Here is a 27,006-nt window from a genome sequence, read left to right on the forward strand (position 1 = left end):
AGCTGCTGTCTGTCTCAGGGGCGCCCAATGATGACATCATCATCGTGCTGCGGTGTCTGGACGCCATGCTGACCCGCCGCAAGAAGCAGGTGACCCTGCAGAGGGCGATGGCGTTCGTCAAACGACTGAGCACGCTCAGTCTGCACGTGCTGCCCAACGCCAGTGTGGGAATCCTCGCCGCCAGCAGAGCCGCCGTGCACGTGTGTGTGTGTGTGTGTGTGTGTGTGTGTGTCGGCCAGTGGAAAGCTGTCTGACTAAACGCAGGACCGGAGCTGGTGTCTGATGGTCACAGATCACATGACAGTCCAGCGTTCCACCTGCAGACAGGTGACTCCACGCCGCTTCGCTGGCGGTCAGACCGCAGCGTCGTCACTCAGCCGCACTCGGAGTCACTGTGGAAGGCTTGTAAAGGGCCCCTTACTGCAGCACACGGCCTTCCTGGTGATGTGGCTGCTGAAAGCTCAGGAAGAGCAGCAGAGGAGGGGTCCTCTTCAGGACGGACGGACAGGAAGTAGATGTCGCGGGCGCAGAATAGGTCGTGGTGTCGACTGTGCTGTACTACAGACAGGACTGCGCCCGTTCTTTATTGTGGTCTCACCTTCAGACTAAAGACCAGTTCATTCGGGACACCGCTGGTTTTTGGGTCAGTGGTTAGGGTTAGTCTCAGGTGAATGCAAGTCTAGGTAATGTGTCCAGAAGTGACGTGTGTGTGTGTGTGTGTGTGTGTGTGTGTGTGTTAGGCCTTCCCGAAGTGTGACTTCCTGTTGGATAACGAGGTTCAGGGCAGCGGCTTCTACCTGCCAGAGCTCGACGAACCTGAACACTGCAACGCCCAAAACACAGCACTGTGGGAGCTACACACACTGCAGGTACACACACTGCAGGTACACACACACATACACACTGCAGGTACACACACACAGTGCAGGTACACACACACACACACTGCAGGTACACACACACACACACACACACACACTGCAGGTACACACACACACACACACACACTGCACACACACACACACACACACACTGCAGGTACACACACACACACACACACTGCAGGTACACACACACACACACACACTGCAGGTACACACACACACACACACTGCAGGTACACACACACACACACTGCAGGTACACACACACACACACATACACACTGCAGGTACACACACACACACATACACACTGCAGGTACACACACACACACACTCTGCAGGTACACACACACACTGCAGGTACACACACACACACTGCAGGTACACACACACACTGCAGGTATACACACACATACACACTGCAGGTACACACACACACACACTGCAGGTACACACACACACACACTGCAGGTACACACACATACACACTGCAGGTACACACACACACACACACACACACTGCGTACACACACACACACACACTGCAGGTACACACACACACACACTGCAGGTACACACACACACACTGCAGGTACACACACACACACACACTGCAGGTACACACACACACACTGCAGGTACACGCAGGTACACACACACACTGCAGGTACACACACACACACACACTGCAGTACACACACACACACACTGCAGGTACACGCAGGTACACACAGACACACACACACTGCAGGTACACACACACACACACACACACACACACACTGCAGGTACACACACACACACACTGCAGGTACACACACACACACACTGCAGGTACACACACACACACTGCAGGTACACTGCAGGTACACACACACACACTGCAGGTACCCACACACACACACACTGCAGGTACACACACACACACTGCAGGTACACAGGTACACACACACACACACACACTGCAGGTACACACACACACACACACACACACACACACACACACACTGCAGGTACACACACACACACACTGCAGGTACACACACACACACACTGCAGGTACACACACACACACAGCAGGTACACACCTGTGACCCCCCCGTGTGTGTTACAGAGACACTACCACCCGGTCGTGCGGCGGTTAGCGGCCCACCTGTGTCAGGGAGCTCCCAGCGAAGGATCGGCGTCGCTCGGTGCGGAGCTGAGCCGCAGGTACGAACTCTGACCTCCTGCAGGTGTCATCGCCTTAAAGGAGCAGTACGCTGATTTCATGACGACGAGTCTTTCACTCACTTGGATCGTGCGTTCAGACTGGCGATGTCTCTCGATGTCCCGCGTCTCTCCGGTTTGTCGCGTCGGATTAAACACATTTTGTTGATGCCGCTTCGGGAGAAATTAGTAGCGTTTGTTTTGATGCGTCGGGTCTCCCTGTTAACGCCAACGTGGCAGAATCCAGATTTTAATCATATTTCGATTAATCGCGCGGTTCTACAATACGAAGTTCATGTGAGTGAAAGCAGTCAGAAACGGTGTAAGGCTCCTTTGAAAAGCCCCCGAGGTGTGAAGTGGTTTCATTTGGTTTATACATTCTGATTTAGAAAGTCGTGTGTTTTGACTTCCTGTCCAGGTCTCCGGTGGAGCTGTTCAACGTGTACAGCGTCAAAGACATGACCTTTAACCCCCCTGTAGCTCCGCCCGCCACAAAGAGGAAGGTACGGAAGTCAAACGCACCTTCAGACATTCAGTCAACACAAAGTCAAAGCAGTGGGTGTTTGACTTCAGACATTCAGTCATTATTGATTCTGTGTACAGCCGCAGTTTTGTCAATAAAGTTTCCTGTGGTTTTGAAAATGTTCTTGTGTGTCAGGATCGTTTTGTTGTCGGAGGGACGCTGCTGGACGCCGAACTGCAGAGACGAGCCGAGAGCGTCCTGACCGCCGGCGAGGAGACGGAGCTGGACTTTAATACAACACACACACACACACACACACACACCGAGCACTGACACACACACACACACACACACACACTATCTCTGTAGCTTCGTGTGCTGAAAGGTTTAACTCGTACTTCCTGTTGAATAAATGCTTTTTCGTGTTTTATTGGAACAGAATCCTGTTATTTTTAAAACATTTGTGTTCCTGCGCAGTGATGGTTGTACTTTGGATTATCTAAGACACGTTGACCCTTTCTTCGTCACAGTCCAGTCTGTGCTGGTGGAGTTAGGGTGGTGTAAATCTCAGAACATCATCAACACTGAAGTCAGACTTGAGGTCAAGGTGAAAGTTTTAAGTATTTGAATATATGATCCAAACCTCGGCTGACACCTGCAGGTGTCTCTGCACCTGTCCTGTGTGCGGCAGGTGGGCTGGATTATTACCAAATTATTCTAATACGTGTAACAAAGGAAAATAGGAAAATGTTGCACTCCATCAAAACAGTCGGTGCCTGAAGAGTTTTACGCTTTATTTATACATTTTAACAGCAAGTCCTTTAAATACAAGATAATCAATGCGTGAGTCAACTCGTTGTTCTCTCCATATTCAGTTTACACAGCGAGAACAGAAAAAAGACAAATCAAAGGCAGTAAAGTCCGAGTGAACTCGCCACCACGCGGTCCCCGTGAGGAAAATGTAAACCTGTTTAAGTGTTTGCTGCTGCTCGTGCGGCGACAGTCTCTCTGAAACGGCCCAGAAGAAGCACAAACCTTTTGAGAATATAATCGTATCTGATCAGCTACAGAAGCAGAATAAAGGCTGAATTCATCCCTGCAGCTCCATGCGCAGCTCGCAGAGAGCAGACAGGTACTCGTCTTTGTTTTCGTCGCAGTCCAGAGCTTTCTCATAAAACTCCGCGGCTTTCTTCTTGTCGCCCTCCGCTTTGGCCACCAGAGCCAGCAGACCGTAAGCCTGGTCGTCGTCAACGCTGATGGAGAGACGTCGCTCTGCGATCTCCTTCAACCTCTGAAGTAAAAGAAGGAGGAACACCTGAAGATTAATTTATGTCGATTCAAGGTCAGGTGACATCTGCCTGGCGTTAAAGACTGATCATCAGGCCGCCGTCCAGTCTTCTGAAAACAAAGACCTGGACGTGAAGCTTCAAATTCAAACTTCAGTTCCAACGTGGGAAAAACTTAAATATTCAAACTAACAACCTGTTCGAATTCCAACTTTACAGTCTATAATCACACCTGATTCCTGCAGTAAAAGTCCATTTAGTGACTCTCGGTTGGAGATCTTTAAGGTTTGAATCATCAGAACAAAAGATTAACTGTGTTAGAAAATATCTGGTTTGTTGATTTAAAAGTCAAAGCTACAAGAAGCCTGAAGGAGAGACGTCAACAACGGCTCCCAGGGTGCATTTCGGCAAGAAACATCCAATCACAGAGCTTCTGTTAACGTGCACCGCTAACAGCTGGTCGTAGCTAAAGAAAACTGATTTTACAGTCTGCAGCTTGAATTCATCTTTGGATTCTGAGTCAGTTTTGGATGAAAGCAATTTGAATTCAATAGCGCTCTGATTCGTGCCTTTGACTGGCTTCAACAGCAGCTGAGGCTCATGGGTATTGTAGTATTTAGAGACAGAAAAAACCTCATTTGTCAGAAACAAAGTGTAAATCATTCAAACTGGTGGTCAGAACATTAAACACACAGATATCCAGGAGTCTTGAGTTTCTGTGTTCGGTAACATTCAGGAGCTCCATTAAAGAAACATTTGAAATGAGAACACAGAATGAGGAAATACACTTAAAGAACCAGCAGCTCGTCACACTGAGCTACTCTATCGCTCGCTGAGCAAGTATGTCTTCATTTCACTGCACTGCCCTTCAGTGGTCAATGGACAATACATAACCTTCATGTACAATAACGGCATCAGCAGTTCTGTGTAACCTGACGCTCACCTTAGCGCATTGTTTCCACTCCCATGTCTTCGTTGTTAAATGTAGACCCTGTTGGGCGAATAAAACAGAGGACTGATCAGTACGGTAGAGGGATGATTCCAGTATAACTCTGTGTTATTAATCCTTTGTATTTCCAAAAGTTATGTCTTTATTTCAATACAATAGTATCGACCGTTTTGTAGTTCTGAGAAGTTGGATCTGTGTAGGTGAGCTTATTCAGTATAATGTCAATTATTTCGTGTATTAGCAACACACGAACAGACATAAACCCACCTTGGTGTAGAGATCGATCGCTTCAGCCTCCTGTTTGGTGTTATAGTGATGAAAGTCAGCGTAGCGCAGATAGAAAACCTGACAAATGCTTTTGTCTGTCTCTGACAAATTCCTCAATCCCTGTTGGAACAACTCCTCAGCCCTGAGCGACAAAGAGATAATGATGATAATGAATTCATACAAACTAAAAGATAAGTCCAAGAACAGAAAGACAGAATGTCACTGTAGCTGTGGAAACAGACAGAGTACCTGATTAAATTCTTTTCCTCTCCATACAGCTGTGCCAGATCAGCAATTGCGAGGACAAATGTAGTCTTTATCTTGACGGCTTCCTCCAGGTGTTGAATACACAGACGCCTCCACTGCTTCACCTCTAGTGTAGCGCAGTAGAACATAATTTAGTTTACAGTTGTACATATTATCAAAGCACCTTTAGACCTACATACGTGTGCATGTACTTTGTTTGTTGAAGGGCTTGCTCTTCTGTTCAGCAATCTTCTTTTTCTTGTAGCACAAAGCCAGCTGGTGGTGGATGAAAGCTGACTGGTTGGTCCTCTTCAGCGCTCGCTTCAGCAGATCAATAGACCGCTCGTCCTCACCCTGGAACATGGAGACATACATTCAGTTCATTTTTAGGTCAGAAACAAAAGAAGAAGCATACTTAGTCCACCCATCCATCAGATCAATCAAAGAGGATTCGCCTCACCGAGTTAAGGGCAACCAGCACCCCCTACTGGTGGCTTCCCAGGAGAGAACCTCAACATGAGGCAACCTCCATGGGGGTCAGCCCAAGCATGAATATGGTGTAGTTGCACAGGGGGGGGCAAAGGCAGAGTCCTTGACAGACTGACCCCTGGCAACTGAAACTGGGACTTGGTACTGTATGTGGAATGTCAACTCTTTGGTGGAGAAGGAGCCACAGCTTGGTGGTGGAGGTTGTGCAGTACCAACTAAATATAGGTGAGCTCTACTTTATACACAGCACCAGCTTTGGAACCAAGCTCTTAGATAGAGGCAGAACTATATCCTTTATCAGAGCTGTCCATAGTAAGTGTCCCTTGGTGGATGATAGGAAATTCACTAGTTCCCAGCTGAGCACTGCTGTGCTGGCGTTTGACCTGGAGAACAACAGGGTCACTTCAGTGCAACTTAACATCTCGTAGAGGAAGGCTAAGACATCCTGAACAGAAGTTTGAGGTGTCCAGCCTTCTTGGAGTCCCTGGATCGGGTCCTGCAGGTGGCTCCAACTGGAGGCTCCATATTTCAGTAGGGGGACTTTGACACTCACATTGACGAAGACCAAGAGAAACCAGGAGGTGAAAACTGAGGAATGGCCTGCCTGAATTGAACCACATTGGTACTTTCTTAGTGGACATCTACACTCATCATAGTCTCTCCATCAGTGTAGTTGGTACCTTAGACCAAAGATCAATGATCACCTTTGTTGTAATCTTATCATCACCTCTGGTAAAGCCCCCTGTCCATTAGATATTTAACTCCCAACTCCTCAGGATGTTTTTCTGCATCCAGGTAGAGGTTGGGGACATAGAATCAAAGTGGGCCATGTTGACAGCCTACATTGCAGAGGCAGCTGCCCTCAGCTGTAGCCAGAAAGCTCTTGATGCCTCTCGTGGTGGAAAGACAAGAACCTGCTGCTGAACACCAACAGTCAGGGAAGCCATCGGCCTGAAGAAGGAGGCCTTTCAGGCTTGTTTGTCCCAGGGAACTCCTGAATCAGTAGATAGGTACCGGGAGGCCAAAAGGACTGCAGCTTCTGTGGTTGCAGAAACAAAAACTTGGATAGGGGCTTTGGATAACTGTCAGACAATTCAGAAAGGTGAGGCAGGCTGTCTTCGGCAGGGGCGAAAGATTTACCTCAGCTGCAGGTAAATGCAGATAGTGGAAGCAACAATTTGAGGAGCTCTGAAGCCGACCAACAAGCCCATTGTGGAGGAGGCAGAGGTAGAGGACTCAGGGCAAGACTTGCCTGACTCTTTGGTGGAGGTCACAGAGGTAGTCAAAAGGCTCTGAAGTGCCACAGGTAGTGGATGAGATATGTCCTGAAATGCTTTGCTGATCCAGATGTTCTGGTTGTACTGGCCTGCCATCACTACCATGCCTCTTCAGTGTCATGTAAAGGTCAGGGACAGTGCCTTCTCATCTATAAAAAAGGGTTTTCACCAAATATCAGCTGGTTGCACCGCTCAGCCTCCCAAGAAAAATTTATGCTAGGGTGCTGGAAAAAAAACTTTGGCCAACTGTCAATTAAGGGGGAGCTATCCATCCTGGTCATGGAGCTGTCAACCAGCTCATGACCCTCGCACAGATACTGGAAGAGTCTTGGGACATTGTCCATCCAGTCCAAATGTGCTTGGGGACTTGAAGAAGGCTTATGAATTTCCCTGTTTGTATCCTTTGGGGTGCTGTGGCAATATGTTGGGCTGCGGCTGTTGCTCAAAGCCATCCAGTGGGTGTTGGGATCTGCCAAGTTATGCATTGTCAGCAGTTCTGTTTGTGATCTATAAGGACAGATTCTCAAGGTAAATGAGGTGGTTCAGCATCTGATCAGGATGCTTCTGGACCCTGGAGGGATTATATATCCCATCTGGCCTGGGAATGTTTCGGTATCACCCAGGAAGTGCTGGAAGACGTGTCTGGAGAAGACTTCTTGACTACTCTATTTAGCCTGCTGCCATTGCGATCCAGACCCAGATTAAATGGCCTAATGGATAAATGAGTCAGAGTAAGAATTTTCTTCAGCTTAACGGAGAGTAATTCTGACCTACCTGAATGCGAAGATATTTGGCTATGTAACGCATGACATGAGGGTTGTCAGGACCGATCTTCAGTGCTCTCTCTACCAGGTCTTCAGCCTCTTGGTGCTTCTGGTAGGCGTTCAGCTTCAGAGCCAGCATCGACAGCAGAACGCCATCATCAGGGTTGATCTCCAGGGCTCGGCGAAGCTGTTTGATGGCCGGTGACTCTCCATCTTCCATGGATGTTTCTAAAAACCTCTGCAAATGAGACTCCAGTTAGTTTACTGTTTTAAATTCCTGGGCTAGAAATCTTCTCTCAGCTTCCAAGTCAAAGAGAACCTAGAAAAACGTTGACATTTCGTCCACTTTTATCATGTTTATTAGAAAACTGACCGGTTCTGGTTCTGTGCGATAGAGGGCAATAGCGTAGCCGGCGTTCCACTCTCTGTCATCAGGCTGCACCTCTAACGCTTTACGGAAACAGTCAATGGCTTTGGGGTAGTAAGATTTCAAAAACTTAAGGTAGGTCCAACCTTTTTCTCCATATACTTCTGGGTGGAGATCTGTGGAGGAACCAGCAGGATATTTCAACTGTAAAGAGAAGGAAGGGCAGGTGGCGAAAGAAATGAGACAAAAACACCACTTAGATTGAAAACCTGTTTGACTCGATTAGTGACTGATCATGTGTGAGTTCACAATTGCTATTACAAGTTCCTCATAGAGCATTAAAAACATTTTACCTCTGTCCTAAAGCAGTGTGTACACATACCAGTATGTCATCGACCCTCTGGCAGTAACTATGTGACTGTGTGTAGTCTCCGGTGTGGTATTTCAGCCAGGCTAGGTCTCCGTACATCACGATGAGCCGCTGCTCGTTCTCCTTACCATAACACTCCCCGATCTTCTCCTCTGATTGTTTGAGAAGTGACACCGCCTCCGCTGGTCGACCCTGAAGATACCTGAGGAGAGACAGATTGTTGTGAGATGTTTAAATAAACTTTGTTTGCTGTTTTTTATATAAAAAAACATATTTTATTGTGTTTCAAAACATTTTTCAAGCAGCAGGTACAACATCAGCAGGTGTTCAGACTGAAAACAGCCCAGTGTTACAACAACTCAGACTCTGTGTCAGTGGGGGCGTACTGCTTCAGGTACTAAGGTGAGACAAAGAAACGCAATCCATTAAGTCCAGTTTGAGTAACAGATCCATGAGTTTGAAGGTTTATCAGACAACAAAACACTGCACAGAGGTTTATAATACTCGCAGATCTTTCACTGTGGGGGGACCCCAGGGGGCCAGGTCCCCCAATCCTGAGTGCTGTGCCCGCCCAAAGTAAAGAGACAGGACCTTTTACTACTATTGATAAGTCTCACAGACCTACTGTCACTGGAAGAGCAGCATATTTGCACCATGTGATGAGTTGCCACAGTCGCAGCTGCTTGGGTCTCTGTGAGTCCCACCAACTTTCTGTGTGACCAGTACGGATGTCGATCTGGACTGACTGGGCCGACTGAAGAAAGTCTTTCTAAATGGATTAATGGAGGTTTATTCTGGACGATACTCTCTGGAAGTGTAAGTCACACTTCAATATGTGTTTCATGTCTGTGAGTTCAGATCTGACGGAGTGACGACTCTGAGAAGGAGCGAGGTTTCTGACTCAAATCCACCTCCTGCTGGATGTCTGTTACAGACCAGATCCTGTCCTGTCACCAGGGTTAACATGTCGTCCTGAACGAGGAGTTAAATCACCGACGAGCTCAGTGAAGGTTTCCTCCCGCTGTGATGTTAATGCTCTCTGAATGGGGCTTAAGTCTAGTTTAAGACAACGTTTCAAGCCTTCTGCTGTCACACACAAACCACAATCCCCGGGCACTGCCTCCCTGGGTCACGTCTTACAGGTAATAAACTAATCCATAGCTGTCAGTCAGTTACCGGCAACTTGTGCTTCTGAAGTTTTTCAAGCACAAACTAATCTCAACACACTGAAAGACACACTGTACCAACAAATGCGTAATCGTTCACTGCGAGCCGCTCAGCCAGGTGGACACTTGGTACTACTGTACCTGACATAAGCCAAGAAGCTGTAGGTGCGAGTCACTGCACCCCGCTCTCCAAGCTGAAGGTCAATATGGTCCTGTAGTCGAGTGCTGAGGTTTTCCAGGTCAATATCTTCCTTCTTCAGATCCCAGGTGAAGCGACTCTGCAGCTGCAGCAGTCTGGAGTGAAGAGTGCTGCTAGAATCACAGAGGGAAGGCTGTTTATTGGCTGTCCATCGGTGAAGACACATTATTGTCACATATATACAAGCTTAGTCTGAGTTTTTACCACGGGCTGCTCTTTTTTTAGTTGTTTTTGTAAATGAAAGTGATTTTTGTAGCCTAAGGAACATCATTAAGTGGTATCTGTTATGTTACAGCTGTCATACGGGCAAATAACAGGGAGCGAATAAGAAGTTCACCCGCCTGCATGCTGTGAGTGTACAGCAAGGTCTGAAGAGATGACGTCAATATGAAGAGTAACGTAATAAACTGTAATAAATACGTCTGCATAACAATGTAGCATAGCAACTTTTTTTCACCCTGACGTTCAAATCGTGAGTGGAAGTAAAAGCGACTCATTTGTGCTGCAGTGTGGACTGTAGCCGAAGCTACTTCACTGTTCCAGTCCATCTGAAACCTGTTCATGTACTTTAGCTGCAGACCGGAGCAGAAACGAAGTTTCAGTGGCGACCAGCGAGCCAGAGTCCGGGCCCTGGTCACAGCGGTGACTCGTGATTTGATTGGACAGCGAACAGTCCACTGGTTCATATGTCTGAGTCACACCGGTGTGTTTTGTTGTGAGTTTCAGATTCCTCTGGGCCGAAGGAGAAACGGTGAAAAGTGAAGTCAGCAACGACCACAAAGAGGCTCGAAATGACCACAAGTCGTCCGGGGGTCTTACGGGGTCTTGCTCCTCTGTAGGAGGGTCGGGGGCCTTTTATGTGTCTGTCTCCAGGGGCCCACTGTCATCTGTCTGTGGCTGTAGGATGTTTGGAGTTTCAATTTCATCTTAGACTATTTAAAGTTGTTTATTTGGCATTAATAAACAATATGACTGTGAATGATGTGGGCCCCCCCTTCTTTAAAAGCGGGGCCCATTCACAGGTTTCAGTTCATGTGTCTGCGAGTTGACCTGCTGAAGTCACATCAGCCCCTTCAGACTGACTCAGGTGTTTATTCCGCCATGTTGAATCACCTTTAGACCAGTGCATGACTGCAGGTGAGCCCTTAGTGTCATCCAGCATTCATTTAGAAACGCTTCACAGGAGTTCTAGTTGTTCACAGACATAAACACTTAAAATGTCCTTCTATCTGCTTTTTAACACATTACGTTATAAACATTTATTACGTGTTTGTAGACGACTTATTGCGAAAAAAGGCGAGAGAAAATGAAAAGTTACAATTTAAAATCGACTTTCTTTAAATCAGCTGTTAAACTGAAGCCCAACTCACCTCATAGTGAAATAAAACCCTCCTCGTCACTGATGATGAGGATGATGAGGAGTTACTGCTCCGTCTGATCAGAAACTGATCAGAAACTGATCAGAAACTCAGAGAAACGAAACTGAACCTGATGATGCCTTCACTGTCCCCTCCGAAATCACGTAAAGAAGCGAGTTGGACCAGACTGCAGACATTTATTAAATAAAGGCAAAATAAAACCTTTTTTTAGTCGTTCCAGGTGAACATGCTGTCACGTGGAAACTGTTTCAGGAAGTGAAACAGACTTTGTTGTAGCCAAAGTATCCGGAGGTCATAAAATCACATAAATGAGATACAAAAATAAATCATTGTTATTATATATAATGAAAATGTCTTTATGTAGAGGTCGGCCTGTCACGCCTTGTTAAGTCCAATAGGGGGCAGCACTTCACCACAGAAGAAGAGCGCCTTGACTTCATGCCCAGCTTTCATCCCATAAAACCAACTGCAGGAATGTCTTCTGAAGTGAGCCCTGACGGACAAACGGCCAAGAAAGCAACTCGGTGGTTTTGTGTTCAGGAAGAAGCTCTGGGAAAGCAACATACTGTAATCCTGTGATCATTACAGAAATCTGTCCAGGAGATCCGCGGCAGGAGATCCCCCCCCCCACTCTGAGACTCGGGCTGGACGGGATCAATACATGTGTTCACTGTATGGAAGCTTCTGAGGAGAGAAAACTTCTGGGTTTCTTCTTGTGGCTCCAGAAGAAGCTGCAGTGTCTTTTTGACTGAAGACAGAGAGGGACAGTTAAGGCCGACCCCCCCCCCCCACAGAGGAGCGGGACCCCTAAGACCCCCAGACTGAGGGGGACTCTGACCTCCACCTGCCAGCTGAACGCACACAGGAGTCAGTCCGGAAGTTTACGCTCCTGAGGGAGGGGCAGTCAGGACCCTGGGAGTCTGGAGAAGAAGGTGGTTTGCTGTTAATGTCCCTGTTTATAATCCGTTTCCTGAAGCCTCTCGGCTCTGGATGCAGAACTGTCTGATCTGCTGCAGAGTTTAGTTTTCCTCCCCCGGAGGAGCAGGAAGGCTTTGTATGGTGTGGTGGGCGGAGTCCGGAGGTGGGCGGGGCGAGCTGCTATAAAAGCAGCTGTGCTGCTGAAACTGTTGCTCTCAGACTCAGAGACTGAACCGATCTGTTGCAGGATGTTGCTGCAGCCTCTCTGGAACTTCGTCATGGGACACTCGTCCCTCCTGCACTCACCTTTCTTCCCCGTCTTCTTCTCCTTGTCCGTCTACCTGTCCTTCTGCCTGCCCTTCCTGGTGCTGGACGTGCTGTCCTCCAGGTGGGCCCTGGTGCGCAGGTACAAGCTGCAGCCTCAGAGCTCCATCAGCTGGGCCTCACTGCGGAGCTGCCTGGCTCTGACGTTCTACAACCACGTGGTCTTCATCTTCCCGCTGACCGTGATGAACTGGTACCTGAGGCCCGTCGACCTGCCCGAGGAGGCCCCGTCCCTGCCTCGCTTGCTGGCCCAGGTGCTGGTCTGCCTGCTGCTCTTCGACTTCCAGAGCTTCATCTGGCACCTGCTGCACCACAAAGTGCCCTGGCTCTACCGCAACTTCCACAAGGTGCGTACCGACGTTTGATCGCCTGCACAGGTGGAAACCTGCACCTGTGCATCACAAAGTCATTATTCAAGTTCAAGTTTCTGTCTTTGTCTGATGAGATTGTTAAAATGCATTGTTGGTCAGATATAAATTATCATTTGTTTATGAAAAGATTAATACTAAAAATAAAGAAAACTCTTCTACGACCATAAACGAAGGAAGGACCGTCCGTAAACATGTACACGTCAGAGAAAACTTTAAATATAATAAATAAATGATTCATCAGGTCCAATCATTTAAATTCTTCTACGTCTCGTTTTTCTGACATTTATTTGAGGAAAAAGTTGAGTTGTGTTGTTCTTCCACCCTAATTTCTCCTCCTCCTCCTCCTCCTCCAGGTGCATCACACCTACACCTCCACCTCCGCCCTCACCGCTGAGTACTCCGGAGCCTGGGAGACTCTCAGCCTGGGCTTCTTCGCCGCCGCCAACCCCCTCCTGCTGGGCTGCCACCCGCTCACCGAGCTGGCCTTCTTCCTGGTGAACATCTGGCTGTCGGTGGAGGACCACTGCGGCTATGACCTGCCCTGGGCCACCCACCGCCTGGTGCCGCTAGGGCTGTACGGCGGGGCCCGCCACCACGACATCCACCACCTCAAGTCCAAGTACAACTTCGCCCCCTACTTCACCCACTGGGACCGGCTGGCTGGGACGCTGTGCACACAGCAAGACTGAACTGTGGAGAGTTTCTGACCTGAAGGTTTCCTGACCTGAAGGTTTCTGACCTGAAGGTTCCTGACTTGAAGGTTCCTGACCTGAAGGTTTCTGACCTGAAGGTTTCTGACCTGAAGGTTCCTGACCTGAAGTCACCTGAAGGTTTCTGACCTGAAGGTTTCTGACCTGAAGGTTTCTGACCTGAAGGTCACCTGAAGGTTTCTGACCTGGAGGTTTCTGACCTGAAGGTTTCTGAAGTCACCTGAAGGTTTCTGAAGTCACCTGAAGGTTTCTGACCTGAAGCTTTCTGACCTGAAGGTTTCTGAACTATAACATTCAGATTTCTGTGGATTAACAGCCGCTGTGCTGTTCAGAAGTCTTCACCTCACATTGTCTTTTACATTAAAAGACTGAGGTGCAAAGTGTCAGACACTATATATATTTCAACTCTATATTTATTACTCTTAATTTATTCATGTATATATTTATTAACTCTAACCAGGAGTGATCGCTTGTATGACTTCACTCTGTTCACTGCAAAAAGTCATTTTGTCCTAAAATCCTTATTTTCTTTAAACGAGTGGAAATTATTTTAACCAGATAGAAAAAGACTTAAAATAATAAGACTTTAAGATTTAACAAGCGACAGAATGCCGTGTGAAAAAGGAGAGTTTTTGCAGTGTGATTTAGGGCATTAATTTAATGTTGAATTGTGTCTGTGTGCAGCTGTGTTGCATTAAGACAACATTAAGGATGAAGGATTATCTTTAAGGTATCAGACAAAAATGTTCATATTGAACAAATCTGCATAATGTTGACCGCCATGGTTTTTATTTAAATATTCCTTTAATATCCACATATCAACTAACTTATGGATAAGCTTCAGTTATATAAAGATGTGTGTAAATGTGTTGGTGCCCAGGCTCCGGCGAACAGATGATATTTGACTCCGAGGTTGAGGAAGGGATTTATTTAAGACGGATCGAAGAAAGTGAAATGAGTGAACTGTGAAAGTGTTGAAGTGGAGACGATAAAGAGAGTAAATGAGTAAGTTAATGAATGTTTGTGGACTGAAAGATGCACAGAAAGTAAATGTGACTGAAAATGTGAAAACAGAGTTTCTGTATGAAACGAATCACTGTGATCTGAGAATAAACTCTATGAACAAAAGCCAAATAGTTTCTTGTTGGTCATTTTGTTCCAGCTCTGTGATGCACTACTGACTTTCCCTTCTCCTGTTCCTTTGCTCTCACTTCTTTATTCCTTGACACAAGTGTCTCTGACTGGAGCTGCAGAGATGAAATGACTTGAATTCGAGAGATGGATCAAAGCTCTGCCTTGTTGAATATAATAAACAGCTTCTCCCACTGATACAGAAGTGCTGATAGCGGGTGTTATGTTGCGTTATTCACCTGACAGAAGCAGAGGAATGACTCATTCTGCTGCTCACACAGTTCATGTTCTCTAATCTTCTTCCGCCCTCAAAGTTGAAAGTGAACCAAAACCACTCCTACACCAGAGACTGAATTTAATTGCCCCCAGGTTGATTTCTTCCTCTTTTCTCCTGCAATAAGATCAGTTCAGCCAATCAGAAGGGAACTGAAGTGAGTCACAACAACTTCTGAACAGCAATAAGTGATTTATGGAAGCATCAAAAAACAGGTTTTAAATTCATGGAGTCATCTAAAAGTCTCTGAGTTCATCCAGAGGTTTCTGAACTGATCAAAGTGACCTGCCGAGAAATGTATCACGGCTCTAAAATGTTCACTTTCTGAAACTGATCGACAGCTTTCGGACTGGAAGGTTTATGAATTCCTCTAAAAGGTTTAGTTTACGAAGTGAGCTTCACCGTTGCCTCACTTTTCTCCCTCTTCGTTCTGTCTCCGTACAGTAAAGGATCGCAGAGGATCTCAACGCTGACTCGCGTCACGCAAATGTTTCGCTCGAGTTCGTCCGTTCGTGCACGAAGACGCGAGAAAACGAACGCACCATGAGTGTTGGCAGTGTTTCCTCTGATCATTAAGGGCAGCAGGGAGGCGTCACTACACGCCTCCTCACTGTCCTGTGTTAATACAAAATACTGAAGTGTTAAATACTGAAAGCGTTCAGGTGAACTTCATGTTATTAAAACAAGAGAGAAGGTGTCGAAGAAGGGTCTAATATTAGTATGTGATGAGGCTAACTAGCTAATATCTAATAATTAGCTGCTGACAACCGAAGCAGCCACAGAGAGTGAATCAGCTGCTTCATGTTACTGATCAGTTCTTTACAAACATTACTGATAAACTTTTCTGATGCTGCTGAAGATTTATTTTAATAACTTAGAGTTATTATTGAACACGACTTCCTGTATTAAGACCAGTCAAACAGTTAGAGTTACAGCAGCTTCTAATCCTGTTTTATGTTACATGTACACACACACATATATGTCTGTACATATAAATGTATATATGCCCTTAACTTGGACTGGGCTCAGCTGGAAACGGATTCACCTTCATTCTTTATGTAAAACATGATTCCAGTTTTGTTCGGCTGTGTTTCCTCATGGAACGCAGTCTCAGTGCCTGAGTCAGAGTGAAGGACCTGAACACTGCAACAGAAATGATGCTGCCCGGATCCCTCTAGTGCCCCTTTCAACATTTCTGTGGTAATTTCACATAGGTCCTTAATGCGAAACAGATGCAGCTGACACAGCAATAATTATGGCTTAGTAAAGATCCAAGCCAGAACCCGACCTCCAGTCTCAACCTCAAATCTGAAACAGCACAGACTTTTTAAGATGGCTCTTCTCAATGTCAGATCCCTCTCTAACAAAGCGTTTATTTTAAATGATTTCATCTCTTCTACTGATTTAGATTTTATGTTTTTAAACTGAATCCCGGTTACGTCCTGGTGATCACAGTCAGCTGGCTGAATTGTGCCCTCCTGATTCTGACTGCTTTAGTTTCTTTTGCACTTTGCTGGAAAGATGGAGTTAATAAGATCTGATATCACCCCCAACTCTGCCTTTTTAGATGTGGATCACCCGCTCAGGGATTCTTTGAGAAATTTTTCTGCTGTTACTCTGCCTGAACTCAAAGACATCATGTCTCTTATGAGAGTATCCTCCAGCCCTCTGGACAAAATCCCAACTAGGTTTTTATTGGAAGTTATGGATTGTTTTGTGCCCCTTTTGCTAATTATTTTCAACAGCTCGCTGTCTACTGGCTGCGTCCCTGATTACTTTAAAACAGCTTGTGTCCAGCCAGTCCTAAAAAAACCTGGGCTTGATCCCACCCTCCTGGATAACTATCGCCCAATCTCCAACCTGCCTTTTATTTCGAAGATTCTTGAAATATTTGTATCTAAGCAGCTTCTTGCTGCTGTGGAAAACAATAATACCTTTGAAAAGTTCCAGTCTGGCTTTCATCAGCACCACAGCACTGAGACAGCCCTTCTCAAAGTCACCAATGACCTTTTAATGAATGCAGACGCAGGCATGTGTTCAACTCTTGTGCTGCTGGACTTAAGTGCTGCCTTTGACACAATTGATCATGGCATTCTTTTAGACAGACTGAGGCACTGGGTGGGCGAATCTGGCACTGCACTAGACTGGTTCTCATCTTATCTGTCCAATAGGAAATTCTGTGTCAGCATTAATAACTTCATGTCATCCTTTTCCCATATCAAGTACGGTGTGCCTCAAGGTTCAATTCTGGGACCAATACTGTTCTCCTTATACATGCTTCCTTTGGGTGATGTCATCCGCAGACATGGTATTCTTTTCATTGCTATGCAGACGACACTCAGTTGTACCTCCCTATCGAGCCCACTGACCTCAGTACGCTGAGCTCTCTGCAGGACTGCCTGTCTGACATAAAACACTGGATGTCGATAAACATCACACCTGTTTTAGCCTCTTTACATTGGCTCCCTGTTGGTTTCAGGATTGATTTTAAGATCTTATTGATTACTTTTAAGGCTATTCATGGCCTGGCTCCAGACTATATTTTAGACCTTGTAATCCCTCATGAACCTTCACGTAGTCTGAGATCTTCGGGCAGGGGTCTCCTGTCTGTTCCTGAGTCCAGGATGGAAACTAAGGGGGACAGAGCTTTTGCTATCAGGGCCCTGAGGCTCTGGAACAACCTGCCCGAAGACATCAGGCTGTCTGAGTCAGAGTCTTCGTTTAAGTCTCGTCTCAAAACACATTTTTATCGGAAAGCAGATCCTGATTTTACCTGAACTGGCTGTTTATTTTACTGTTTATTTTATTTCTTTTATATTTCGTCATTCACTGTGGTATTTTATTTCTCTTGTTGTGAAGCACTTTGTACTTTGTTTTGATAAGTGCTCTATAAATAAAGTTTTATTATTATTATTATAATAAAGATGGTGTGTTGAGAAGAGAAGCTGAAACATGCAGAAGTGCAGACTTTATAAACGTGTTAGAAACATCATTACTGGCCCTAAGAACGACACCAGGTAGAATTGGGAGATCCTCAAGGAACTCTGGAGATTCCAGGAACCTTGCTTGCTTGGGAGGTTCCTGGAGTTCCTGGAGACAAATGATGCTAATCATGAGGAAATATAATATGTCTAATATAATAGATCAAAACAATCTCATTTAGTCTCATTTTTTAAAGCCAGGGGAGGTAATGTATTTCAGAAGCATTTTTGATATATTTGTTGAAGACGGTGTCGTCCCTCATTCGTCCAGGAGTGTTCTATCGTAGAAAAGGTTTCAGTCGTAGTCATCTGGACACTGTTTTCAGAATCAAGACAAATTCAAAGTCATTCTCAGTTGAGAATGACTTCCGGATGGGAGCCGAAACGTCTTGATTCTGAAAACAGTGTCCAGATGACTACGACTGAAACCTTTTCTATATTTGTTGAAGTTCTCTTTACATCCCGACAGCAATCAATAAATCAAATGCTCTGATAATCTGGTATCTGTGGCTGTAATAAGTCAGATTTTCTCGGTTAGATACTTTCAAAATCTAGTCTCTTGTGAGCTTCTCCAACGTTACCTACCCTTGCTTTAAGTTTTCCGTGTTTAACTCTGGAACGTCTGAGTGTCCCTGAACGCACCTCAATCAAATTCAACTGCAGCGTTGGACCAATGGCAGCTCTGCTCCAGCCCTTAGGCAACATTAGCTAAATGTGTCTCCCTACTGCTGCTGGCCTGTTAACTGATGGGAATGCAACCTGTATGTAGCATTACTCTTCCTACAGTGTTAGCTAATGTTAGCAAAGATGCTAACGGCTGAATAGTCGCTAATGCTAACTTTAGCTATGTTAACTGAATAAAGTTAGTTTTTTCCCACTAAATAAGAAATGTCGTCTTGTTGACATTCATTCTCAGAAACCGTTTGCTTCTTGACTTCAGACGGAAGAAAGAAATATTCATATTTTATTAAAGTTAAAGAAACAACACCACAGAGTACAAATACTCTGCGACTAGTAGAAGCATCACCACCAAAATGTGTATCCAAAGTAAAAGTACTCATTGTGCAGAATGTCTCCTTTTAATAGTGTTTTAATATTATATGATGTTTTATTGGCGTATTATTACGTCTGAATTCATTAACTATATATATATATATATATATATATATATATATATATATATATGTATATATTTATTTCTAAGTCCTGCAACTCTGAGGAGAGTTTAATGTAACATAATCAGATTCATTTATTCAAACTAATAAACACAGTGAGTAAGTGAACTTGGAACAAACTTATCAACAGTAACAGTAGAAGCAATGATGTTTGAAGTGTTCATGGACTTCATCAGAAATAGGAACTGCAGAGGAAACATGATGATTCATTTCCCAGACCCCCCCCACATTCCTTCAGACTGGATGCTACATGAACTGCAGCGGCCTGTTTACAGAAAGTCATGTGATCAGATCTGATTGGTTGCTCCTTCAGACCCTCCTCATCTTGACATTAGTTTTTTTTTGAAGAAATGATCTCATGTGGAAATGAGCTGTGATCCCAGACTGACAGAGTCCACTCCTGCTGGCGCCCCTAGAGGCTGCAGCGTTCATTACAGCTGCTGTGTGTCAGATCACATCCCCGCCCCAACTTTAAGAATTCATCTTAAAGTCCTTTCCTGTGGAGAGAAATTACTCTCAATACTGCTGTTAAATATGTGTTTAAGGATCTACAAATTAAAACAAGATTTACAAACATGTATGATGATGCGTGCTGTAAGACGCTCCTTCTAGCTGCAGAACCTGCCTGAGAATCCTGCTGTTTCTAAGTTTCCTTCAGTCTCACAGTGATCCAGAGACAGCTGTCTGTCCGTCCACGGGTCCACTGCAGACAGGAGCTGCTGACTGCTGGTTCGGCTGCTCTGATGGGACAGTCTGACCGCATGTGAACTAACATAGGCTAAAAAAACGGGTCAAATGATAACAACTTATCCATCTCCATGACACCTGAGCAAACTCCATCTGCTGATGAAGACCATGAGATGTGTTGTGGCTGAAAGCTCTGGAAAAAACGTTAAAAAGTAAGTGGACCTTGTGATAAGAATGTTGGTCAAATATATATGTAGTATAAATGTAGTTACTTATTTATTTAATCAGAACGGCATCATTATAATCAGCAGAAGAGTCAAATATTCACATGTATTGATTTCATATTGTTTTAATATTCACTTTTAACTGTGAAACAAATGTTCAACATGTTCTGTTGGTGTTTCAGTAAAATAAGTGTATAAATGTGATCCTTATATGAGCTGTCAGCCTCTGATGATCGAACACATTAGTTATTATATTATATTTACATTATTATACGTTTGTTACCGGGAGTTGGTTTGGGAGTCTTTCGGCCCCCTGCTGGTCAGAAACAAACAAATGCAGCTTTAATAACGTTTATTAGTATGAGTTTGTTGCTCACAAATTAACAATCTGTTAATTAACAACCTTCAGTTACTTTATTTTTGCCCCCAAATGACTTTTCTCAGATTGGCAGCATGAAGTCATCACGGCCTGTTTAGATGTTTGATCACATGTTGTTTTCCTGTTTACTCTGAGATGAGCAGCTCTCTGCTGACAAACACTGAGGTCAGACCTTGGACTTCTCTTAAAAACACATTATTTTTTGGAAAGTTATTGTTATATTACGGACAGGCAAATGCACCACTGAAACAAACAAACTTGTCACCGAACAACCTTTTCTCACACAGTCACATCAGATCAGACCACATTTACTGTTTCTGTCACTAACATATCGCTTACTTTTATTGTTCACGCAAACACTGCTCCAACAAACATCCAAAACAGTTCAAACTGCCTTCAGTTTCAGGAGTTAGTCAGTGCCTCTTAATTACAGGAATAAATGTGTTTCCTCAGAGCTCTGACTGTGTTGGGGGCAGAAAAGAGTCGTCAGCTGTTTCCTACAGAGCGTCATTAAAGCTGAAGTAGGCAAAACTGTTTCATTATAATGTCAGTTGAACCTCATTTTGACCATTTCATGTCACTGACAACATTTACTTGAAGGGTTCCTTTAAAAAAACGTGTCTGTAGGGGCTCGCACCTTTGTATTTAGGTAACTGGACCTGGTCGGAATCAAACAACCGATCAGGCTTAGCTAGCACGTAACTAGCCAATCACAGCGACTCTGCACAAACAACGGTCGTCCGGTTCCTGCGTGTCTTGGAGCCTCGTCGAGAGGTCGAGAGTTTGCCTACTTCAGCTTTAAGGGTTGATGTCAAACCACTGATCTAATTTTAACAATGTCTTTTATTTTATGAACTTATTAAATGTTTTTTTATGTAAAATATGAAAATGAATCTGCAGATAAATGTAGTGAAATAAGAAGTACAATATTTCCCTCTGAGACGTGGTGCAGTCATACTTTCCGCCCCTGGTGTGTAACATCGTGTATAACACAGATGTAGCACAGATATTACAGAGGGATTGTATCAGATCTTGTGATTAGACAGCAGACAGTTACAGTATGTTGAAACTTTGTGAGTATATGAAGTGTAAGAAGTGACGGGGGCCATCAGGTGCGAAGCAGCATGCTGACAAATGTTACAGTTGTATGAGTCAACTTCACAAGAACTCTTGAGACACACTTAGGACCTTTCAGGATCTCGACATTTACAAAACTTTGCTTACAGACTGACAAACTTCACACAGGTGTTTGTACACAGTTAGAAAGTGAATCACATGAGAGGTATTTTACTCCCAGCATCCACTGCTTCAGCTCTAAATGGACCATCATGGATGAAACAACAGTCAGATTCATTGAGAAATCTTCTCTTCGTGTAAATGCTTCTTTTCACACTTTGGCAATGGAAACGTCTGTTTCCCATAACAAGAATTAAAAAGAGATCTGCAGGAAGTGATTAATCTGTTCAGACTAAATAAACAGAAGAAAACGGAGGAATTCCCGAGGAAAAGGAAAAGACCTCCCAGAGAGAAATCCCAAACAATGAACTGCAGCAAAGCGATAAAACAATCAGCAAGGTAATAACGAAGTTTTCCAGAAAGAAGTGATTCAGGCGGCGGCTTCAAACCGCAACTGAAAATAATAAGAACCTCAGGGGAGGAAACAGAGACGCTGCCTCCCCACGCAGCAGGAAACCTTTATGACAACAACACTAACTTTATCAGAATCAGAATCAGAAACACTTTATTGATCCCTGAAGGGAAACTCTTTGTTACAGCAGCTCGTCAGTGCACACAGGAGAAAGTACTAGCAAACAATATGATACACTATAAAACTATAAAACAGGTCAGAAAATAAATTAAGTACCAGGTGGGAATAAATAAAGTCCAATAAAATACATTTCAAAGCACACGTTCACGAATCTACAGGTCCGTTTATTTGAACAAAACAAATATATCCAGATATTTCTGTGATTATAAACAGTCCAGCAGACAGCAGAGTCCTGCAGGTAAACCGGGGTCCGAACGCCGACACGACTCCGAACCAGAGGAACCAGTTTCCATTTCAATCTATGATTCCTGAATATTAAGTTTCATTTGGATTTAAAAGTTTACGTTTGTTGTTTTTCTGAGCACAATAACACAATAACACAATATACACAGTGATGTAACAGTCACTAACGTTCAGTCATTCTGAGTCTGACTTTATTCCTAAACGCTTCAAATCATTTTAATATTAATACTTTTACCGGTTTATTCTAATTCCTTTGCATATTATCGAACCCCTTAATAAAGAAAAAAACAGAGAGAGTGGTCTTCGTGATATTTCCTGAAACGTCCACTTGTTGACACTCTGAGATACAACATGAATAAATGAGGGCTTGAAAATCTTCATTTGTGTACAAACATCATATTGTTTGTGTATTATAACTGCAAACAATTCAAAAACTTGAATCTATAACTTTGTTCATTAGTTGTGAACCTGAAGCGGCTCTGAGCCGATCACAACGTGTTTCATGTTCTGTTCGAGTGCTTTCTGTCTCGTATTTCTGGCAGCTGAAATGTTTCCCCTGAAGGCTCACACCGACGTTTCCATCGGCTTCCGATCAGGTCAGCTAGTTGTTTCTTACAGTATCAGAGAGCAGCAGAGCTGGGGAGGTTCAGAGACGGTAGATTAACTATCACTCTGCACTCATTGATCAGGATCAATAATCTGTTAGCTGAAGCTCAATGTGTAAAAGGGACAGTTTTAGCCCATAATCTGCGTTTCTTAATCAAATATTTAGTAGGATATTACACCACCTTTTGCACGAATCGGAGCTGCAAACAGCAAGAACAAAACATTGATGGAGTTTGGAGCTAAACCTCCTGATGGTCTGTTTCTCTCATGTTCTTCTTGGTCCTTTTGGATGATGTTTATATCTAAAACATTCTGGTTTGTAGAAAGTAGAAACACAAGGTAGAGCCCAGAACCAAGACCGTACAGGTTCTTACAGGTTCAGGTCATAGGAAGTTCCAGGTTACAGGTTGTGGAAAAGAGCTCAGAGTCCAGAATCTGTAACCTGAGTTTGTAAGATCCATCAGTCCAACGAGTTCACTTCAGAAATCTGTTCTCAGCGTTTTAAAGGTGAGGCTAAAGGTGAAGTGTGGGTTAGAAGGTCATCAGCGGTGGAATGTAAGTCAGCACACTTACTTAAGTACAGTAGTAGTTACTTTTCAGATTAATATTTTACATAAAAAACAATGATAAAACTTATAAAATAAAATACATTGTCAATGTTAAACCAGTGTTTCCAGCCTTTGTGTCTTGTGGGCTCTGATATAAAATCAGTATCAGTCATGTTTCAGATGTTTAGAACTTCTCAGTTCCACCGAAGAGACATTTCTCCTTAAACTTCTCACATTTAATCGCTGTTCAAATGATCCAATATTTCACTAAAAATCAAAGATTAAAGAAGATGTGACTCAATCTCCCTTTAATCATCTCACGCCCCCTCAGATTTATCTGGTGACCCTTTGGAGAGGCCCGACCCCTAGGTTGGGAACCACTGGACTAAACTAGCTGCCTGTATATAAACCAGTACTTTTACTACATGAAGCTTATAATACTTGTGTACTTTTACTTAAGTAGGATTTTGAATGCAGGATGTTTTACTTGTAATGGAGTATTTTTACACTGCTTTATTGGTTCTTTTACTTATGTAAAGGATCTGAATTCTTATCTGAAGGTTGTGACAAACTTATTTAGTTTTTCGTCTTGTTGCACAGCTTATGTCTGAGGACTCACCTCTGCAGCGTTTTAAACCTTCACAGTCTTGGATTTGATCCTGGACCTGTGGAAACACGCCTCCATCCACACACACTGTGCAACACGAAGCTGCTGGTACATCTGGAACATTTCCCTCCACAAATATTTCAACTCTCACACAGTGAGTCGGTGACGTAGATCACATGTCGAGGCAGGACGACGACGATGATGATGATGATGATGAAAAACTTTACCTGAGGACAATCACCTGATGACTTCAGCCCTCTGTTGAACCATGACTGGCTTACAAACCAGGACTCAGTGGGCGTATACTGCATGTACATATATAAATATATATATAATATATATATTTACTATACATGTTCATATATACAGTATGTATGAACATATACAGTAAATGAGTAGGGCTGTATAGTATATATGTATGTACAGAACAGAACTGTGCAAAAGTTTTAGGCGCTTTAGATGTTTCACCAAAACATTTGTCTTAGATGTTATTTTACATCTTCTGCAGTCTGGAAATGGGAAATATCATATTTTAGATTTCAAAACATTCCTTTTGCAAATAGTGAAATATTCCAGTGAGAAATGTATAATCTGTTAAAGAAAGAAAGTAAAGTAACGGAGCCCCTTCCAGATACAAATCTTAAGGATCTTGTGGGTATATGTCCCAGAGCAGGATTAAGCAGTTGTACCAAACAGGTGCTAATGACCAACAACATAATATGTAGGTTGAACCGACACAGGAGCAGCTGTTTGTGTCCTGGTTTTGGGTTTGTGTTCAGTCAATGCCTGTTTTATTTTGAAGTAGTCTCCTTCCCTCATCTGTCTTTTAGTTTTGCTTCCTGTCTTTGATTGCTTTGATTGTTTTCACCTGTGTCTTGTTGTCTCCCCTCGCTGTGTGTATTTAAGTCTGTGTGCTTCCTTTGTTCAGTGTCAGATAGTCATGGTGCTTATTAAGCTTCCCGACCTTAGTTTTCTGTGTTTTTGGATTTATGCTCTGTTTCTTGTGCACCTCGTTTATGGACTTTGGATTTTAGACTTTGCCGGCTCCATTTTTGGACAGCTTACCTGGTTTTGACCACTGCCTATCTGAAACCCGAGTAAGCCTTGTACATTTCATTAAAAATTGTTGAACTGAACCTGCTCTGCCTGCTGTCTGCGTTTGGGTCATCTCCGTTTCCCGGCTTGACACTTAAACATAACAGTTTGGGGGAATAAAACTGCGTGAGGAACAGCCAAGATAAAAAAAAGTGAGGTCGCTGAAGACAGTTTAATCTGGTGAGTGAACATCAGCAGCAAGACACAAAGTGGTCGTCCTGCATCAGCAATGTCTCTCACAGACAGACACTTCGAGGCCGACAGGTGTTTCCAGATGTGCTGTCCAAGCTCTCCTGCAGAGGCACAAAGAAACAGGAAACGTTGAGGACTGAAAACACAGTGGTTGGACAAGGACACTGAGTGCAGCAGACCAAAGACACATCATGCTGACTTCCCTTCGCAGTCTGAAGATGTCCAGCAGCACCATCAGCTCAGAACTGGCCGGGAACCAGTGGGACCTTCCTACACCCGGACCGGTCTGGGCAGGAGTGGTCTTCATGTTTCCTCCGACGTGGAAACAAAGCCAAGCGACTCACCTCTGCATGAAAACACAGAAAGTGCGGGGCAGAAAAATGTGTTTGGTTCTAACAGAAGGCGGTCTGTCGGAGAGCGTCTGCGGCAAACAGGGAAACGTGGTGGATTCAAAATGTTCCTACATTTAAGACTTTTATTATTTTAGTTGCTATTATTGCCTCCTAACAGTTTAACTTGAAGGGAAACAGTTTGGTCCCTCTGAGACCATAAATATGATGTAACAAAGTAAAAACTGCACAATGCTCAAGTGTTTGATCTTTAACATTTCAACAGAAAACACTGAAACTGTGACCTCGTGTTCCCATGATGGAAGAAATAATCGGGTACTTTTTAATTATAGTAAATAAACTTTATTACAAGCCAATAAAAACTAGACAAAGATCAAGTGTTAAAACATCTAAATCAAGTTTACACGGCTTTATTATTATATTAATAATAATTATTATTATAAGCCAAATATTAAACATCTACAATGTTTCATGACAGTTTTACTTCTTTATATTCTGTTGGACGGTTCAATCTAACAGACCAGGACCATTTTATATTTATCATGTGTTGTAAACAGTAATATATAAATAAAAAGCAACTTAAGCTGTCAAATAAATGTAGTTCAACTTTATTTGTTCCTGTATGCAGCAGATAAACAGAAACACAGCAGAGAGGAAACGAAAAACTGTAAATCACAAAACTAAAAACAACTAAAGAAGCTTTAAATATATATATATATATATATATATATATATATATATATATAACTGTAATAAATACATAAATAAATATCTATAACTATATAAAATGATATATTACAATACATTTCCCTCTGAAAAGTAGTGGAGTAGAAATATAAAGTAGAACAAGTAAAAGTTCAATCTGCTGAAGACGGTGGTGAGATATGCCCGAAAGCTTCGGGACTAGCTAAGTAAGTGAACCTTGAGTTTAAGATTTTGATCACGGTACTGTTGGGTAGTTCAATCTGTAAAAATGGATCATGTTTTCATAAACTATTAATATAAATGAATTAATATCTAATATATTTTCCTATTTTACAGGGAAATGACAATAAACTGAATACAGTTTAGTATTTCTGCAGTTTATTAGAAAAACATCAGAAACAGC

General features: G+C 43.7%; 3 protein-coding genes across 6 annotated transcripts in view; 2 read left to right on the plus strand and 1 right to left on the minus strand.

Annotated features, from left to right (window-relative positions):
* noc3l (NOC3-like DNA replication regulator) overlaps positions 1-2,992 on the plus strand; it is a 12,363-nt gene extending 9,371 nt beyond the window's left edge. Inside the window, exons 17-21 of one of the 2 annotated variants that reach the window (XM_044179898.1) lie at positions 19-200; positions 741-869; positions 1,999-2,096; positions 2,512-2,623; positions 2,669-2,992. In XM_044179898.1, coding sequence (XP_044035833.1) covers positions 19-200; positions 741-869; positions 1,999-2,096; positions 2,512-2,623; positions 2,669-2,818 — 671 coding nt within the window. In that variant the 3' untranslated portion in view covers positions 2,819-2,992. The remainder of the gene's footprint in view (positions 1-18; positions 201-740; positions 870-1,998; positions 2,097-2,511; positions 2,624-2,668) is intronic. The other variant, XM_044179899.1, reaches the window with a different exon arrangement.
* Positions 2,993-3,333: 341 nt separating this feature from the next.
* Positions 3,334-12,315, minus strand: LOC122868174 (interferon-induced protein with tetratricopeptide repeats 5-like). 3 transcript variants are annotated; one of them, XM_044179910.1, is made up of 10 exons: positions 11,307-12,315; positions 9,879-10,046; positions 8,584-8,773; positions 8,208-8,405; positions 7,845-8,072; positions 5,517-5,658; positions 5,308-5,431; positions 5,059-5,200; positions 4,786-4,833; positions 3,334-3,847 (listed from the first exon to the last, which is right to left on the minus strand). In XM_044179910.1, the coding sequence occupies exons 1-10, from the start codon at positions 11,309-11,311 to the stop codon at positions 3,647-3,649; spliced, it is 1,446 nt and encodes a 481-aa protein (XP_044035845.1). In that variant the 5' UTR covers positions 11,312-12,315; the 3' UTR covers positions 3,334-3,646. The 3 variants fall into 3 exon arrangements, with proteins under 3 accessions (XP_044035845.1, XP_044035844.1, XP_044035846.1); XM_044179909.1 differs by having other exon boundaries at positions 9,879-10,049; positions 11,307-12,294; XM_044179911.1 differs by lacking the exon at positions 9,879-10,046 and having other exon boundaries at positions 11,307-12,294.
* A 119-nt stretch (positions 12,316-12,434) lies between these two features.
* Positions 12,435-13,742, plus strand: ch25h (cholesterol 25-hydroxylase). The gene is made up of 2 exons (XM_044179925.1): positions 12,435-12,904; positions 13,282-13,742. The coding sequence occupies exons 1-2, from the start codon at positions 12,482-12,484 to the stop codon at positions 13,615-13,617; spliced, it is 759 nt and encodes a 252-aa protein (XP_044035860.1). The 5' UTR covers positions 12,435-12,481; the 3' UTR covers positions 13,618-13,742.
* The last annotated feature ends 13,264 nt before the right edge of the window (positions 13,743-27,006 follow it).

Source organism: Siniperca chuatsi, linkage group LG20 (assembly GCF_020085105.1).
Source record: "Siniperca chuatsi isolate FFG_IHB_CAS linkage group LG20, ASM2008510v1, whole genome shotgun sequence".
NCBI classification, from domain to species: Eukaryota; Metazoa; Chordata; class Actinopteri; order Centrarchiformes; family Sinipercidae; genus Siniperca; species Siniperca chuatsi.